Raw genomic sequence first — 19,427 nt, 5'->3', positions numbered from 1 at the left:
TCAAAGTTACATGTGTATATGGTGTGCAATATTCTTTGATAGGTAGACCCCATACTGCATGATGATGAACTACAAAGACAATTGATGGTCCCCCAAGATTGGGTTGCCTGGTAACTCTGTACCTAGTTTTGCCTGTATGTGTACACACTCTAATGTTTGCACAACTTCAGAATTGCCTAACACTCATTTCTCAGAACGCACCTCTTTCCCTGGCCACGCACATGCATGTGTATACATTGCCAGGTGGCCAGAGCTATTTAACTCTACAGTAATCCCTTTTCCTTTTCCATGTAATAAGATGTCATTTGTGTTCAGACTCTGCTGAAATCACCACAAGTGCTGACCTGAAGAAATCTGAGCGACTGTGCACACGCACCTCACAAGTGAAGGTCAGGGCTGTCACGTTTGAAAGCCTCATTCTCTTGTTCTCCTGAAGGACAGTAACTGTGATTCAGTAAACCTCCCCACCTAAGGGAAATTATCAGGCATGGTGACCACATTCACTCCAGGAGACAACATCTTAAGTCCATGGTCCCAAAGGTGAGTGGTCAGCTGAATGCATATTTAAGGTAAGGTGACAGAGACTCTTCACTCTCTATTCATGAACTGAACCTTGCAGAGGTTATAGGATGGGTCTGCTAAATAAATCCCCTGCCTGACCCATAACTTATAATAACTAACAACTTTTATTCTTGCATTTAGCATCTGTGGACAGCTCTAGTCTGTGTTTCATTCTGTCATTAATCTTTGGGGAAGCATCCCTGCTGCACAAAAGCCATGCTTATAAATTCTTCGCCATGCCTCTGCAAATTAAACAAAATGTGCTTTAAGCTTGCTTGAATTCAAAGGTGCTTTGTGATTGATTTGCAAATGTTTCTGGGGCTAGGTCCAAAGATGACAGAGCTACCCACAGTAGCTTAGCATTTTAACTTGGGAAAATGCTTATAAGATCGGGTCCTACACAAGAACAGGAAGAGGGGGGGCATCTGTAAACTATGTCCCATGAAGTCTGCATGGAGGAAGGTGCCTTATCTCTAAAGGGGAATTCTTTCCATCTTTGTCAAGAACATCACCAAGCAAGGTCAGCTGATGGTCAGCTGGCTGTGTTCCACCTCACCTTGTCACAATCACCAGGTAATAAAAAGCTTTTAGAATCAAACTCTCATTATAGAGCCCCAGTGGGTAATAATATGCCAAAGGTATCTTTGTCTGCAAAAGTCTATAAACACAGGCACCACACACATACCATGTGGAAATAGTCAAGGCAGACATGAGCAATCCCAGGTGAAATCTGCCCCTGTAAGTCTAGGAAGAGGCAGAACTGGACCAACAGAAATGGCCCAAGGCCGAGGCCTGGGGGAAGCTGTGATCTTTAGGGATGAAAATGTCATTTCTGACACCATTGAGTTATTGATGTCTGTAACTAGTCAATACCTTTGAAATGTGTTTCTTTTTATTCGATGTATTCTTTATTTACATATCAAATGATTTCCCCTTTTCTGGGTCCCCACTCCCTGAAAGTCCCATAAGCCCTCTTCCCTCCCCCTGTTCCTCCATCTACTCCTTCCCACTTCCCTGTTCTGGTATTCCCCTATACTGTTGCATTGAGTCTTTTCAGAACCAGGAGCCACTCCTCTGTGCTTTTTGGACATTATTTAATATGTGGATTATTTCTTGGGTATTCCAAGTTTCTAGGTTATTATGCACTTATCAGTGAGTGCATACCATGACTGATCCTCGCCGACTGAGATATTGCCCCAGACTCCATTCCAGGTGGTTCTAGTGAACAAGAAAATTTTAGGAATGATTCATCGATCTATTTTCTTTTAGTACCAATAACTCCACTTTGAAGAAATAAATGATGGTCATGTATCCAGCAAACATATTTCTCAGCATGCTCTACAGCAAAGGTGAGCAAAGATGTTCATGTTTATATTTATAACTGAGAGGAGCCTCCAATTTACAGAGTAAATTAGAAGGAGCCTGGTTCAACTAAGAACAGTAGCCCACAAAGAGAGACTGCATCATCCTAGGCTGCATCACATAGGTCCCTGGGCCACATCATTCGAAGTCAACATATAAAAGAATAAGACAGTTAGAAGAAGGGATTCCATCACTTTAGGAATGCAGAAGAGACATGAGTTCTCTGACCTCGGTTCCTAGAGATTCCCTCATGGTTATTTTCATGAGCCAATAGCCAGGGAACCCAAAGAGTGGATCATTATATAATCTCAAGCTCACGTACTACAAATTTCAGAACCAAGACACCTCTTTCACTGATTAGTTTTAATACAACAAAAAAAGGTCAAAAATCAGCATCAGGAGATCCCACAACACAGTTGAGACTGTTGAAAGTATCAACTCCCAAACAAGCCATCATAAAATACATCATGAACTGTGAACAGTCTTGCTCAGTGTGGCAACGGCTTTTCTCTTTAGTCCTCTATAGATGCCACTGGGAGTCTCTCAGGGCAAAACAAAAAACAAAAACAAAAAATGAAAATATGGATGGCTAAGAATGGTGTACATTATACCCCAGTAACCTGCCACTGGGACTATTTTTAAAAACATATTTATTTCACCAGGAGTGACAGCAAGTTATGAAGTGGTCAGGTACCATGGCCAGATAATCCTTCATGAGAGAGGCTGCAGACCACGTGGTGGATAGGTGGGAACTGCCCTTGGTTGGTTAGGCAGTCAGTTTAAGGAGCCATAAATGTAATGTAGAAGACAGAGCTTAGAAACCAAGTACAGTTAGCCAAAAATGACTGCAGCCATTCCTATGCTTAAAAAAATTAAACAGATTTTAAGTTTACAAGATCTATCTGGCTGTAAATGTGGATTCTAAGTGTCTTGTACATTTCTTGAGTGGTAGCTACGCACTGAGGTCTATTATCCCATTAAAGAATACTGTTATGATGAATACATAACCACAGATTTACACAGTCCTCTCATGATCCTAGCCAATGCAGTCCATATCACAAGAAAATGGAAAAGGGCATTACAGCTATATTACAGGAAGTTTCTCGTTAACAACAGAGCATTATCAGTTAATTCCTATAAAACACTGAGAGAAGCATCAATACATTCTGTATATTTATATATATTTATATTTGGGGGAATCGGGCTATCACATCAGACCTGATGCATCTTCCTTGCCTGTACAGAAAGTAACGGTGGTGTAAATAAAGAGGTGGGGACCAGGGAAGCAGAGTAAACATGTTAGCCACACTTGAACATGGGGAGGTCTCAAAAATTTCACTCTTTCCTGCTACTGACTTATATTCCAGAGGATTAAGGAAAGATGGCTTGACCTGTTCTGGCATCATAAGTATTGCCACAAAACTGAAAAAACACTCAACATAGCCATTAGTTTGGTTTGGACTGGGGGAGGTTTCTAATAGGCAAAGGTTAGCACTTCATAGCTACAAATAACATGAGCAAACTAGTTCTTACAGTCAGTCGTTCCCCTGGCCCAGGCAAGAGCAGCTCGGGTGACAGGAACTCCTAGGTTCCTGTCTCTGCCATTGCAGAGGGTACTGAGGAGCAATAGCCGCTCCTGCAGTGTGGCCTCCAGACACCTGCCAGAGCAGTGTGCCCTGGCTCCCTCTCCCCTTCCATTTCCACATTCAAGTTCCAACCTGGATCTCAGGAAAAGCTTCCTTGGAGCAATAATGAAACGAATGTATCTCATGCTTTTTATTTCCTAATGTGTCTGATAATGGCCTGTTTCCAAAGCCTCGAGCCAGCCCACAGAGCATAAATTCCTCACAGGTCCTAACCGCTCTAATAAATGTACATTGTGTTTTCCTTTGAAATCAAACAGGAAGAACTCACATTTTGAAGAACCGTAGTTACCTTTCCCCGTCCTTAGTCAGTTACCTGTGTGTGGGGTTGGGGGGGGGGGGCTCTAAAAGAAAAAGAGTGCAAGCAGTCATTAAAAAATAAAAATTATAATAAAAAAAAAAACACTCTCTTCCTGTTCTTTCTGGGTAAACAGCATCAAATGACCTGTGGACCGGAGTTTCACAGACGACCAACATAGGAGAGAAAAGTAACTTCCCTACCAACCTGAAGAAAAGTTCCCAGGTAAAGGAAATGGCATGAAGCTTGCCAAGTATATCTTGCAAGCAAGATGGCTGCATTGAAATCGTGCTTACATGTCACCCCTTTGCACCAAGTCTTCTGGGACCTTGAATGGAGAATTCTCCCCAAATATGGCTAAAATGCTGGCAACGTAGCAGCTATCATTTGTGGGGATAAAACCTCAAAACTGTTATATACAAACTTAGTTTACATTAATACCCATCCTCAGGTTTCTCTGACTAGAGCAAAACCATACTAAATATCATTCTTAAAGTATCACCTCTTCATTGTGCAAAGTTCAGGACACTTGGAAAGAGAAGTCAGTCTATATACATTTTGCTTAAATATTGGGTTTTTCTAGATCAGAGTGTCTTCAATACTACTGTGCCAATTTTCAAAAGGAAAATATGATAGGTGATACTTTCAAATGCAGATATGTAGCCTGTTCTCTGAGCCCAGAATGTGTTGACCCCACTCCACACTATGGCTCTCTGCTAGATCACTGGGCTCCCAGAAGCTACATGAAGGAGCTTAAGTGTTTCTTGTCCTCAACTTCAGTCTGAAATGCAAATAGTTTTTGCACCTCATTTAAAGAAGCATATACTCCTTGCTTATTGTGTGTTTTTACTGGAGAGTCCTCCCCCTGCCTTGGATCAAGAGACCTGAAGCTATGCACACAGCTCTGGGATCCTAAGGGTGGTTCTGGGCACCCCTAGTCAATCACCTGAGTTAAAAATGTATCAACAACTGAAGTGGGTCCTAAACTAGGGATCACAAAGTCCATTGCTCCTTCTGTGCTGTCCGTGGTATCCTGTGGACAGTGAGAGGCAGGAGGTGTGGCTGTGCTGGAGTGTCCTGAAGTCTGTCTCTCCCCGGAGGGTTGCTCACATCAGGACTTGCTCCCGAGTCTCTGGCAGTCGAAGGGCAATCAGGCCACCTCCAACCAGAGAAGCAGCAGCCAAAAGGATGGGGACCACTTTGGTTATCCCAACAAAAGAAGCAAAGATAGTGTTTCCCAGGATGGCGCCAAATTTGCACAGTCCATTAAGGATGCCAAAGGCCGTGGCCCTGCAAAAGAAGAGGACAGGAGAGGATTCTGAAATTCTAGGCCTCACTAGATGAGCGACAGTATGTTCTTTCGATGTTGTAAGAGGAGGAGGTGTGGGACTGAACATTTTACCTCAATATAAAAACATTGTTTTTATTTTAGCCAGCACTGGAAGTACTGAGTGATGTACACAGATGTAGGGATATCTGGACTAATGGCCCCTATTAACATTTGGATTACCTTTAAGCTTCTTTCTTTACCTTCCCAAGCATACCTCTAATTAAAATAGTTACAAGTGGTACTTGCTTAGAGAAAAATATCAAAAAATAAAGCTGCCTGCAAAGTAAAGTGTGAGCACCCTCTCTTGTGGGAAAGACAGCTAGCTCACCCTGCAATACAGGTCCCCAAGTATAAGACTACATTTCCCAGAGTCCCTTGCTGCTGGCTGTGTTAGTGTGACTTAGTTTCAGCCAAGGAGACAGAAGTGCACTTGAGAATTTTTCTGAGAGCTGACTTCTACTCTCTATTCCTTTATTTTTTCCCCCTTTATCTTACTTCCTGCAACAGAGATGGTCCGTGGTAGAGTCCAGGCAAAGGAGACTAAAAACATAGGAAACTAAACCTTCTGCTCAGACTACCAATAAAGAGTCTTTGCGATGCCAAACATCCCATGCTTGTTTGGAGTTTTTACTACCCATGGCAGAACCCAGTACCAGTTATTATCCCTAGACTACACTTAAGTGATAAACTTCATGAACCACACAGTCTGTATAGAGCACATTTCTCACTCTATATAGGAGTTCAAGGACCTTTTCACAGGGGTCACCTAAGCCGTCAGAAAACACAGATATTTACATTATGATTCATAACAGTAGCAAAATTACAGTTATGGATTAACAACAAAATTAATTTTATGGTTGGGGGTCACCACAACATGAGGAACTCATGGTCTCAGCATTAGGAAGGTTGAGAACCACTGGTACGCAGGGAGAGTATTCTCAAGGTAGTCATTCCTGGGTTGCAGCTAAAATAGTTCTTTTTTTATATAAAAAGTTTAAAATGTTGGCATACATTTACAGTTAGAGATTGGGTTCTATTGTCTCTACCTGAGCAGCATGATGGATTTATAAGCTCCAGCCCCAACCCTAGCCAGTCATGTTTGTGTTGTTGTTTTCTATTTCCATATGCTTGCTTTTCTAATAAAATTTAAAATGATTTTTCCAACTTTCCAGCGGGAGGGGAAGTCCCACTGAATTTTGAATGGACTATTGTAATTGGGAAGAATTAGAGGAAACTTGACATTTTTGTAAGAGTAAATTTTCTTGTCCACAATGAAGCAAGTCTTTGTTTCTGTTTTATGTCTTCTTTTATGTTGTAGCAAAGGTTTATGATTTTATTCATGTTTCAGGTTGGTTGGTTTATAGGTATTTTATCATTTCTGCTATTATCAGAGTATTTCTATTGCATTTTTACATTTTTTTTGATATGGCTAAACATGTAGATGTTCTAAGGGTTTTTTTTTTTCTGATATCCTATTGTCTCTAAGTGTTTCTTCATTTCACTTTCCTAAATCTCCTACCTGTAAAACCATAGCCCATTCAACAATGGCCACCGTTCTGCCCCTTACTATTTGTAAAACTTAGCATTCTTTGACTCAGGAAAGAGGCTTTAAACATGGTTGGATAGCCATCCAAAACCCAGAAGCTCTGTCATTGGCTTTGGGACTATCACTAAAATACTTTTCAGCACTCTGTTTACTAATCCTCCATACCATGTACTTACCCACTGTCCACATAGTTCAAGATCCCCTTCATGTAGAGAAACACCTACTGGGTAATGGACTTGACTTTCTGCTTTTAAACAAAGAGTAAACTGTAGCATCCCTGGACCATTCTGCCTCCATCCACCTTCTCTTACTTCCTGTCAAGCCCCACCTCCATCCATGTTGTTCCAAATCTTCACGTTTTCTCCTTAGTTCTCATTGGCAGGCTTGGGCTCAACCGCCACGAGGAATGCATGATACAGATGGCTTTAGTCACTCTTACCCCTTCACTGGTTCTTGTCACTCACTCAATCCTATCAAACCCTAGCCTACCCAGGCCCAGGCTGCTGTCATCATCTTGGAGAGAAAGTAAGTTGCCCAGGAGTCATTTGGAACATGGACTCCAAGAAGATCAAGACCATGTGTGGTCCAAGATTCAGCGGGAGGTGGGCTTCTGAGCAAAGTAACTTAAACAAGTTCTAGAGGAAACCCCAGGGAAGAACTGACCTCTGGTTGGTGGGATACAGCTCTACTGTGATCACATCCAGGGCATTCCAGGCTGCAATGCTGGTGCCACAGAACAGGCATTGCCAGCCGATCATTGCAGATTCGCTGTTGCCAAAAAACAGGAAGAAGCAGCAGACTGCAGAGATGAGCATGGAGCCCCCTGCAGAGACAAGACAAAGGTGGAAAGAAACATGAAGCCTGTGGTATCCTGGAGTTTGCCCCCAGAGGATTGGCCCACCCCACCCCACCAATCTCAAGGGCTCAGCTGAAGCTACAGGTCACTTGAGTTACTAGGTCCAACTCCCACTTGGGAAGAGCACAAATGGGACAAATAAGCTCATACTTATTTTAAATACAAGCATATACAATGAAAAAGTAAATATTGACATGTACGCATGGAAAGAGTGCCATACATTTATATACAACTCAAAATTTAAGATATTAAGGTTTAACTGCCTTTTTAAAGAAACGTAAAAAAAATAAATTAAGAATCAGAGCTCATAAAGCTTGCATTCCAATGTGAACACATTTGTAGGTGGGCTACAAAGGGAAAATTCCAGAAGGGCAGTTCTTCTGCTTCTCCACCTATGACCTGTTCTGGCTTGAATTTTAAATGCCTCCCCAAAGCACGTATGTTGAATAAGCCTTGTCCACAAGGCAGCCATACTCAGAAGTAAAGCCTCTGCGGGCCTCTGGGCTCATGAATGGATTAAATTTATGGATTCGTTTAATGGCGTCTGAAGGAAAGAGCTCCCTGTGCTCCCAGGCCACCATGAGGCGAGCAGCTTTGTACTATCACATTCTCCCTGGCATGACGCTCCGCCTCAACACAAACCCTGAAACCCTGAAACAACAGAGGCAAAGGGCCTTGGACCAAAAATCTCCAAAGTCGGGAATCAAAATAAATGCGTCTTCCTTCTAAGTACAAAGTCTGGGGTGTTTGTCATGGCAACAGAAATAGGACTAATACATCCCCATCTCCACCACAGAGATCTCTCTGCCCTCACAGAACCTACTGCAACCCCCTGAGAAGCTGGGACCCGTTATCGCCATGATGGAAGAGAAGTGGGACTGCTTGGTGACCACCATCCATTTTAGAAGCTCCATCTTTGGCAACGGCTAAGTCCCTCCAGGACCACAGTGTCTTCCAGGCTATTCTTCCTCTACTGTATGAGACCTCACTGGGCTCTGTGGATGCTGTTTTCTCCCCCAGTTCCTGCCACCATAGGATGACAGCTGTGTCCCTCATGTGTCCCAACCCCAGTCACATGTACAAAGCTGTCCATCAACAGGGTTTTGTTTTGTTTTTCTCACTACACCATTCAGGGTGATTCTCTAACTAGGAATCCCGCTGACGGAGATGGTAATAACAGACCCCATATTAAAAAACCAGTTGTAGCAAACCCTTTCCCAACCCAGGAGGCCCACCCGGGAGAGCTTGGGAAGCCTTGGGTTGATTCTGGTCATGACGGAGTAGGCTGCAGGCCTGAAAGGGTCTGGAATCATGTGGGGCTGAGTCCAAAAGAAAGAAGCAAAAGCAGCGAGCCGCAATATGCAAGCTCCCACCACCATCAGAGCAATGGGAGCAAGCGTCCTCCTTGCCTGGAATCCGAATGCTTTTCTGACTCTATCCAGAAACGCCTTCCTGATGGGGCCTCACCCTGGAATCACACAGGGACTCCGGGCTGTAACAACAGTGCGAAGTGTAAGCCTGGCTATGGAGCTGGGGCATGATAACTATCCACGGGGATACCACCCGCTCTGGGAAGGGGCAGGGCTGTAAGCAGACACTCTAGGCTCTTCCGACCAGCCCGGATGGAAGCACAGCGGAAGGAGGCTGGCATCTGTGGGCTGCAAGCGGCCTGAGAGCAATGCTCTCCGAACATATGCTCTGCTCCGAGAGACCAATGTGACTCTTAGCTAATAAATTGTGACTAATAAAACACCATTGTCAAATTAAGCTATGGTCAAAGGAACTTCCTCGACTGTGTTAACTGCTCCTACCGCAGAGGAACAAGGCCCATTGCCCTTCATTCCCATAATCCTGATTCCTCTTCTAATTAGATCTGAAGTCAAGGTCAAGCCTCACCACTTTCTATCTGCGTGCTCTGAAAAGGTCCTTCACCTGCTCCCGCAGTGCCTCATTCTCCCATCTGTAAAACGTTAATATCAATAGTTCCCACCCCGTGGGGTTTATGAAAGGCTTGAAACACATCCTGGCAGACAAGCATCCCGGTGCTAAATGAAGTCTCTAGTTTGAGTCTGTCTCTCTCAATTCGTCTTTTACTCTTTAAACATGAGGATGTTGATGGTCTCAATTACCATTATATTCCCATAGCTTCCTCCACAGTCTGGTGCAGAGTAAGGACTGTCTAAATAAATGTTTATTAAATGAATAAATGAGTGTGTAACTAACAGCTTCATTATGAAAAACTTCTACTCTGCCCATAACAAGAAATGACTTCTCCCAGACGAGAGCCCTGAGGAGCATCAGGATAAAGCAGCCAGGCTGCGCTGAGGGGCACAAAAAAAGCTGCTTCAAAGCACCTCTCTCCATCCTGTGGTGACATGGTGGAAGGGAAGCTTCACAGAGTGTCTAGTGTTCATTAGGAACTGAGAATGTTACAGCTGCTCAACAGACCAACATTTACAGAAAGGCCTGGAGATCTTCTGTAAAGAAGAGGAGTGCAGAGACTGAGCAATCATGACCTGAACAGTGACTCTCTCTCTCTCTCTCTCTCTCTCTCTCTCTCTCTCTCTCTCTCTCTCTCTCTCTCTCTCTCTCTCTCTCTCTCCCTTCCCCTCCTCTCCTTTCTTTTCCTCTCTCCTCTTTACCTCCTCTGTCTTCCTCCTCTTCTCTCTCCCTCTCTCCCTCCCCATGTCTTCCCTTTTTCTCCTCTCCTTTCCTATCCCTCTCTCTCCCTCCTTCCCTCCCTCTCTCTTTCTCTCCCCCTCCCCCGTATGTGTGTGTCTCTGTGTGTGCTTGTGTATGTGTGTGTGTCTGTGTGTGTGTGTCTGTGTGTGTATCACTCATGAGTCTCCCAACAAGGACACTTCCCCCTAACAGAAGCAGCTCAGTCTGTAGTACTCATGAGACAATTTCCAATCTTTCTAATAAGATACCAGAGCCAAGATCACAAGCACATCTTGTGTTCATCATTCTGAATATTCATCTCCTACCTACAATAATAATATCAAGTACCATCCAAATGCCAAGGAAGGTTTCTTCTCACCAAGACTTGATTTGTTTTTCTCTTCTCCAATAAAATGACAATGTGATTGATTTTGTTTCCCTTGGTATTCTAACACTGGAAAATTTAGTATTCATTTTCTCAATCAACAACACCCTGAAGGCAGATCCTTACTGGCTTCTTTATCAATGTGCCTCCTTCCTACTTTCCTAGCAGTGTAACCGGCTCACAGTTAGAGCACGCTCTCACTGACCTCGGTGCACACATTTCACTTCTATTGACTCCTCACAGCGCTGTGTTTCAGTATCCAGCAGTGCACATTCTGCCGGAGGGAGGCAAGGCAGATGTGGATACAGCCACCACTCCAAGAGCCTACAGCATACTGAATGTTATAAGACGTTTGGGCTATATATGATGTTTAACCCTCACAAATCCTCCCAATTATTATTCCTTATATTATTAGGAAACCAAAACCCAGGAAAACAGCATATGTTCAAAATCAAATGGCTGAATGTGCAAGGATTTCAACAAGAGTCTGTCCAACAAAGACTAAGATAATTATCTGCAATTTAAAATAGTTTTTATTCATTTACTTACTCATTCATGATTTTGCACACACGTCATAGAATTTCATCAATTCCTTTAGCCCCTCTCACTTTCACTATTAAACAACAGAAAGTCGCTATCAAATAAGAAAAATAATATGATTTGCCTTAAGCCATCAAGCTATCATTAAATAGCATTTTATATCTTTCCCATTATAATGCTATGAGGCAGGAAGGTCGATCTGTTTCATCATCATTATTAGAGTGATAATAGAATACTCTAGAAGTGATGAGGAGTCCCTTCCCTGCACTCAAAGCCTTCATATGAAACCCTAGGAATCTGTAAATGAGGCTCCTTGGTTTTACAGCAGCAGATCCAGCATTACCACGTGTAACATTTCTTTAAGAGAAGGAAACAAGTCATTGTGGTCAGGAGTTGCAAATGTTCCATCATGAGCAACTTACCAATCATCTTGAGTCTTCCGATTCTGTCCATGAGCAGGGCAGAAATTATGTTCCCAGGCAAGACAGACAGGCTGCCCAGGAAGCTGACGAGGTAAATCAGAAAATCATTGTCCTCTTCAAAGTCCATGTGGCAGCCCTCCTTCTGCTCCAGAAAGGTGGAATTGATAAACCGACAGTCAATGAACTTGTGTTTGTAGAGGTCTGGGGAGAGAAAGAAGCCTTGGTTCATGGAGTGGATGGGAGCTCGGTAGAGAAAGCAGATGCATAGACACCCTCTTTATGGACAAGCTGTGACCTCAAAGTCACAGTGATGTTTGTCCAAAAATGTAATAATCTGCTCAAGTGCCTATAATAAAGAGAAATTAAACTAATGCTAAATTTAGAGACTTTTTATGCGTGTGTTTGTGTAGTATGTGCATGTGTGTATGTGTGTTCACATGTGTAGGGGCACATATGTGTGTACACATGCATATCGAGACCTGAAGCTGTTGGGTATCTTCTTCAATCACTCTCCATTTTACCTATTGAGGTGGGGTCCTTCACTGAAACTGGAGCTCACTTACTCCTGCTAGTCTAGCTAGCTTGCTCACCCTGAGGATCCCCTGTTTCTGCCACTCTAGTGCTGGGATTACACACATCAGCCACACCAGCTCAGTCTTTTCCTGAAGATATGAATTCCACTCCTCACACCTATGTGGTAAGAACGTCATCCAAACCCCTCTTCCCAGCCCCTGAGAATCCTGACTGTCCCAATAATGTGACACCCGGGGCCATGCAATGACTGAGACACGCCTCTGAAGTAATCCATCTTAGAGAGTAGAACTTAAGAACTGGGATTAGGGACAGGCAAAATAGTAAAGTGTTATCTGCGAAAGGATGAAAACCCGAGTTTGATTCCCCAGAACCTACAAAAAAAAGCTGACCGTGGCGGCACAAATTTGTAATCCCAGTGCAGAAAAGATGGGAACTAATGGATTGCTGAGACTTGCTGCTCAGCTGGTCTAGCCTGATTGATGAGCTTCAGGTCCTCCTAAGAGACCCTCACACACACACACACACACACACACACACACACTGTCCACACCCATGAATTAGGACCAGCCTGAACTGTCTACTGCTGAGCCCAGGCAGACTCTTATCCAAAACCCTAAACTTTCTCAAAAGTAAAAGCCACTTGCTCTGAAAACAATTCATATCTTCTGACACTATCAAAGAGCAACTATTCTAGTAGAAAAAATGCTAATTAGGGAAATCTGGGTGGGATGGCTGGCCCTAATACAAACACTTAGCTTCCTGAGCTTCTTCCTAGAAGATCAAAGGTGTACAGAGACTGGGCTCTGAGGGTAGCATGCCTGCCACACAACATATTATCTGAGTTCAGATCCCTATCCCCCATGTAAAAAACAAAACAACAACAACCAAAAAAACCCAAAAACAATAACAACAACAAAAAAAAAAAGAAAGAAAAAAAACAGTCCCAAGTATAGTAGCATGTTCCTAAAATACTAGATTTGGGAAAACAGCCACAGAAGTATCTCCAGGGCTTACTGACCTGCTGAGTCATGGAGTTCCAGGGTCAGTGAGAGACCCTGTCTCAAAATGTTAGGTGAGGTGAATGAAAGTTATTCAGTATCAACCTCTAGCTTCCATATGTGTACTGTGCACACACATGGATGCACACACACACACACACACACACACACACAATTGGAGGCATACACCTGACTATGGCCTTTGCTTCTCCAAGTTATGACATTTCCCAGCTACAAACACAAAAAGTAAGCCCAACCCTGTGTTAAGTATGCAAATGACGAGGCATCATTTGAACTTGAAAGAATAAAAGGGTTTTTAATGACAACGGAATTTCTGGAATCCATTATTTTTTAAGGTAAAGCTAAGAAGAAATTCAGGAAGGTGTGTCTAATAGCAGATTATTAGAGACCAGATAGCAAAACTTTTGAGGCTGGGAACATGAGGAAAGAAGATATTGTATAAACTATCTGTTGACCACAAACACATAAATACAGATATGAAGCAAGATGTCCAAAGCAAAGAGATTTTTGAACCATGTAATAAATAAATGGATTCAAACTCTAGCTCCTTACAAGATATGGCCTCGATCAATTGCTTAAGTCTGTTTCCTCAGCTCTAAGGCAGAAATAATCAGAATACATTTCTCCACTGAGACCCTGGTAAGGAAGGCTCTGATAATACTCAGCTGCACTGAGAGGTCCTTAAGTCGTGATGAGCGCAGTCGAAGTAACAAAAGTAGTGGAGCAGTAGAACTCTCTGTTTTGTTTTTAGTCATGAAAATCTGAAACAGTGTGATTCTAAAATGTTCTTTGTATCTTGCCTTATGCACTGAATCTGTACAGAGGTAACAATTCCCTTTTGATTTATAACTGGTTTTAAATTGTGCAAGTTTTAAATTATGCACAGCCTCCAGGAATGAATCTGGGGTGGAAAATGTAGCCCTCCTAAGAATGCTGGTTTTATGAATGTCATACTGGAATATTGTATAGCATCTGTCTCATTCAGATGAGAACATTTTGCCAGAATTTTGGTTCCAATTTATATGTGATAAAAAAGAACTGAGGTATAGACTAAGCAGATGCCAGGATGGTACCTAATGCCTGCCCTCCCTGGGGCTACAAGCCATTTCTCTCCCAAGAAGCTGACACAGATGCATCAGCTCTGACTATGGGCTTCAGTTCTAAGCCCCAGACCACCTTTGTGTATTCCTCCCAGTGTGTCCATCCTCTTACCTGTGTTGTAGAAGGTGGTTGATTCGATGGTGCAGTTCTTGAAATAAGTATCTGTGGATGTCACATCTTCAAAATAGCATTTGTCAAAGAATGTGTCCTCAAAGAGGACATGCTTAAAGTACATCTTTATGAACCTGTGGGGAAGACAGCATCCTTGAGTGACGTGTCCCAGGTAAAGAGGAATGCTCGTGGCCAAATGGAGAACACAGGACAAAATCAAGAACTGCGTGGCAGAGGTAGCAGGACACGATTTCAAGCCAGTCCACTGCCCCATTTTTTTGCAGCTGCTTTTCTGCTGCTGGCAATAGGCTCTGGGGCTATGGAGGGCAGCATGTGGTCCAGCTGAGCATGGAAGAGCCCGTGCCCATGGCATAGCTCCCAAATTCTGACCCAAGGACCTTCCCATCAGAATGGCAGAAATGTGGAGAGCATGAAATGGAGATATCACCAACACCTCGCTTTCCCATAAGCCTTGAACCTGAGCAAATCCCCAAGCTAGACCTACATGTGGGCAGATGAGCCCTGTCCTGCCCAGAATGTAATCAATGCAGCTTCTTTGGAGAACAATTTCACAAAATTTAACTCATACATTTCCTTTGACCTAGGGATTACCTTACATGCATTTGCTCGTATATTAGAAAAGATACATTCTGGTCTTTATAACAATGTTGCTTACAATAGCAATGGATTACCACATGCATTCAACTACAGGTACATATATGTGCATACCTGAGAGGTAGATAGACAACAGACAGATCCCATACAGGCAGATCTATATGTATTAATATGGAACAATATTTAAGATATGTCAAATGAGCAGAGTGTGATGGTACTCTTGAAATCTCATCTCTTGGAGAGGTTGAAACAGGAGGATTGCCTTGAGTTTGGGACTACCTAGTGAGTCCCTAGACAGCCTGGGCTACAAGCAAACCTCTGTCCAGGAAGGAAAGAAATAAGGGAGGGGGAAAGAAGGGACTGATATATTAAGTAAAAAAATCAAATCAAGATATAATATAGAGTTGATAGAATGTGTTTTGATAGAGTTGATAAAATGTATGTTTTCAAATACATTTTCAGAGTTATACCACAAAATGAAGGTAGTTGTGGGGGCTAGGATTGGTGTAATAAGGTTAGAAATTGGATCAATTTAATTTTCTCTTTAGATGAAGGGTATGTGAGTGTTGTTGTTGTTTGTGATGTGGTGGTAGTGGTGGTGGTGGTAATGGTGGTGGTGGTGGTGGTGGTGGTGGTGGTGGTGGTGGTGGTGGTGGTGGTGGTTTGTTTTGGTTTATTTGTTTGTTTTCACTTAAAAGTGTCCCATTAATAATAAGTGGGCAAGGCATCTGGATGCTTTTGAGGTACAGCCACCATGAGAAGCTTCTTGGTAGAGCTCCAACTCCCATCAACTTGGAAAGAAGGTCCCTTCTGAGCATGTCCATCTCCTCCACTATAGTGGTCAGGTGTTTAAGCTGGAAGCTTTTGGATAAGTTTTCATTCATGAACAATTGCAAGCCCCTCACACATTTCCTTCACACATTTATACAATCAATCTTTAGCCAACCTTTCCAGGGCATGGTACTGATATTCATAGGTACTCGATCCTGTCCTGGGAATAGAGAGAAAAACCATGTGCCCCAGCCTTCAATCTAAGTGATGGGGGAAAAGTGATGCTTTACACAAATTAGACCACTGCCAGATACTGGAATCAGGGACAGAGCAACACAGGGTGCTGAGGGTCATTGCTCCTCTTTAGCACCCAAGATGATGCACTCTCTGGCCATGTGTAATGGCCAGTGTTCCATTGTGCACTGCTCAGAGCCTAACCTGGAGATGCTCATAATTAGCTTCTGCAAATGGACCTCCTTCCCCAAAAGAAGCCTCGGGCCAGTGATTGCCACAGTGATAGCCCCTATCTACATCATCAGAATAAAACTAGGAAACTATTGTTAAATATCCAGTTTCCATTGCTGGACATGGTGGTGAGCACCTGTAATACCAGCACTGGAAGTTCTGAGGCAGGAGGATCATGAGTTCAAGGCTAGCCTAGAATGTTTAGTGAGACATGCGCGCACACACGTGTGCACACACAAATACACACACACAAACACACAAACACACAAACACACACATCATATTTGTGTGAGGCAGAGATCAGATTATTACACTTTCAATGTTTGCTGTAATTATTGGTCTAGAAAATAAAAATCCTTTGTGGAGGAGAGCCTGCAGATGATCACAGAAGGCGTGGAAGTGAACCACATAGCAGTGAGAATGAAAACTAGGGGGAGAATGACGTTGCCAACCTAGATCAAGACTTTGGGAGTCTGATGCCAGGTGGTTTATTCCCAACAAATTTAAACCGTATAATTTGGAAGGTTCCTAGTGTAATACAATGCCAGGTGCACAAGGAAGTACAATTGCATCAAAACTACCTCTACTAGGTTAACATCCTGGGGGAAAAATGGCCTGGCCTCAGTCATACAGATAGCTTTGAGGTCATGGCTACTAACCAGCCCTGGCCCTGGCTGTGAGAGCCTGGGAAACCCTGGTTATGAGGGTCATTTGCATTTAGTCCTGTGTGTAACAGCTCGATGTGGCCTGAGCCAACAGATAAAGCAGATCAGCAGGCTATTAATCACTTCCAATTCCCAGTTTTCTGGGTGCATGCTTACAATTCCTAGTTTCTCTGGAGATCTGTAGGCACAAGGCCTTCCGTGCTATGCTCCCAACAACTTTGAATCATTTTTCTTAGGCACCCATTTGGGTGGACATTTAAACTCACACTTACAGAATCTGTCATTAACTTTCCAACTTCTATAGGAAAAACTAATGGGACATAGACACTAATACCTATCTACCCAGCACGAAGGAGGCTGAGGTAAAAGAATAGCTATGAGTTAGAGGCCATCCTTAGCTACAGAGTGAGGCCCTATGACGGGGGAGGGGGAGGGGGGGGAGTGTTGGGAGGAAGGAAGAGTTAGGTGGAACTTGCCTATAATCCCAGCATCCCAACATCCCAAAATCCCTCCAGCATTTGGGGGGTAGAGGCAGGAAAATCAGGAATTCAAGTCACCCTCAGGCAGGAATCTGTGGCCAGAGGGGACCGTGTCACAGAGGGGAAAGGTGTGGAGGGAGTAGGAGAGGGGAAGGGAAGAGAGAAACAGAAAACTAATTGGGACATTTTTAATACAGGTTTCAAATATTTTCAAACCATTTTTAATAATGGTTTCAAACACTGTACACCAGATGAGCGTTTACATAGGACAGCTATTCCTGTCTCAGTCTTTGCCTCTCTTAAGATATCCTTCTCTTTAATATAATAATGGGCTGCTGACATGGCCTTTAGAGGTATTTTAATATCCTTCCAAGGGTAACTAAGAAAGCTGAGCCATAAATCAAAAATGAATGTGACGCAGGCAGATCTCAAAATGTGTCTCCAAGTGGGTTAAAAAAAGACAACATTATAAGGAAAAAGATAAAAGGAGAAAGGACCAACACATTTTATGAGTCTCTCCATAAGTCATATCTTCCGATATCTAACTTATACACTGAGTCATCTCAAGATTACTCATTTGGAAGGTTTGGAGGCTGAAAGCAATATCACCAAAAAAAAAAAAAAAAAAAAAAAAAAAAAAAAAAAAAACAGGTGTAGTGGTACCCACCTTCAATCCCAGAGTATTATGGGTTCAGGGACAGCCTGGGCTAGATAGTGAGATCCTGTCTCTAAGTACAGTGATTGGGGTTGGGGAGTGAGTTAGCAAAAGACAGCGTATCTCTTATTCCTTTAAGGAAAGAGAAGCCACTGGTAATGCAGAGTCTGGGACAAAATTATTATGACAGCTTTGCTGAGCCCAACAGGATCCATTGGATAGTCCCAAATCTGTGATTATATAGGCATCCCTGGCGAAACCCAGCGGGTGACAAACAAAGCAGAAGGACTGGAACATGTGAAGAAGGATTGTCAGGATTGAGGGGGAGATAAACAGGGCAGAGGGGAGAGTGATCTGAATGCACTGCAACTTATACGTGTGTGAAGTTGTCAAAGAACAAGTCTAAATAATAAATTTTAGAAGAGAATCATTATTGGGATACTCTATTTCAGTCACTCAGACTCAACGCTTTATCCACAGAGGGCTCTAAAGGACACCAGACTCATGCCAATGTCGTCCTTGTGTTTGTGGTCTGATGGTGTCACTGTCATGAGACTGACTCTACAGAAAGAGTCGATTATTATAATTGACTGTGATCATTGCCAAGACAGAGGCTAGACTATCCAGTCGCCACCCAGGCTCAGAAAAAAAAAAAAAACCTGCAGTAGAGCAGACAGAAAGACTGAAAAGCTTGAGGATTGGGAAGAAGGCCGTGGCCGTGAAATACCATCTAGGGGAATTGGCAGGGCCGTAGCTTTCATGAACTAAGAGCAGCCATGATTACCAACACAATATGCCAGCATTGAGAGGAGAGGGCTCTTGAGGCCGTACTTCTATCTAAGGAGCTGTTGGTAATTGGCTGCTGGGGGAGGGAGGGTCATTTGTCTTCAGGGGTATGCCCTGCCTGCAAATAAGCTGTTCCTGCTGTGGTGCATGGTCCCAAACCCATGTGCATACAGGGAGCACTAATTTGACTTAATTAACTATAAAACAAAAGAGAAGAGGGGGAGCAGATGAAGGTGAAAGAGGGGAGTGTTGTGGGAGCCCAGGAGGGAGTGCTGGGGGAATTACAGTTGAAGATGATCACAATTCAGTATATACATGTAGGAAATTGCCAAAAAATAAATCAAAAATATTCTCTTTGAAAAAATGCATTTGATAGACTCATCAGGACACATGTCCTAACAAAAAGAGGGAATTGCTGAAATTATACATAATTCAAAAGAAATTACCAAAATGGAAACATGAACAGAATAAATAAAGACAGAAAAGAATATCTAAAAACTATGAGAGAATACAGGCCAGTCTAATATAGGAAGCATTCATCATTCAAGATGGAAAGAGGACAGAATTTGTCAGAAGAAATACTTGAGGAGATATGGTGAATAATTTTCCCAAAGAAATATGG

The 19,427-nt window shown here is 43.0% G+C and overlaps 1 protein-coding gene across 1 annotated transcript in view; it reads right to left on the bottom strand.

Moving 5' to 3' along the window:
• Positions 1–4,951: 4,951 nt before the first annotated feature.
• Positions 4,952–19,427, bottom strand: part of Sv2b (synaptic vesicle glycoprotein 2B) — a 78,964-nt gene continuing 64,488 nt past the window's right edge. The window contains exons 9-12 of the mRNA XM_052178380.1: positions 14,370–14,503; positions 11,605–11,805; positions 7,404–7,563; positions 4,952–5,154 (exon numbers count right to left, since the gene is read on the bottom strand). Of these exons, the coding sequence (XP_052034340.1) occupies positions 4,971–5,154; positions 7,404–7,563; positions 11,605–11,805; positions 14,370–14,503 (679 nt within the window). The 3' untranslated portion in view covers positions 4,952–4,970. The remainder of the gene's footprint in view (positions 5,155–7,403; positions 7,564–11,604; positions 11,806–14,369; positions 14,504–19,427) is intronic.

Source organism: Apodemus sylvaticus, chromosome 1 (genome assembly GCF_947179515.1).
Source record: "Apodemus sylvaticus chromosome 1, mApoSyl1.1, whole genome shotgun sequence".
NCBI classification, from domain to species: domain Eukaryota; kingdom Metazoa; phylum Chordata; class Mammalia; order Rodentia; family Muridae; genus Apodemus; species Apodemus sylvaticus.
The sequence above is the reverse complement of the archived record's forward strand: the minus strand, read 5'-3'. Positions and strand labels throughout refer to the sequence as shown.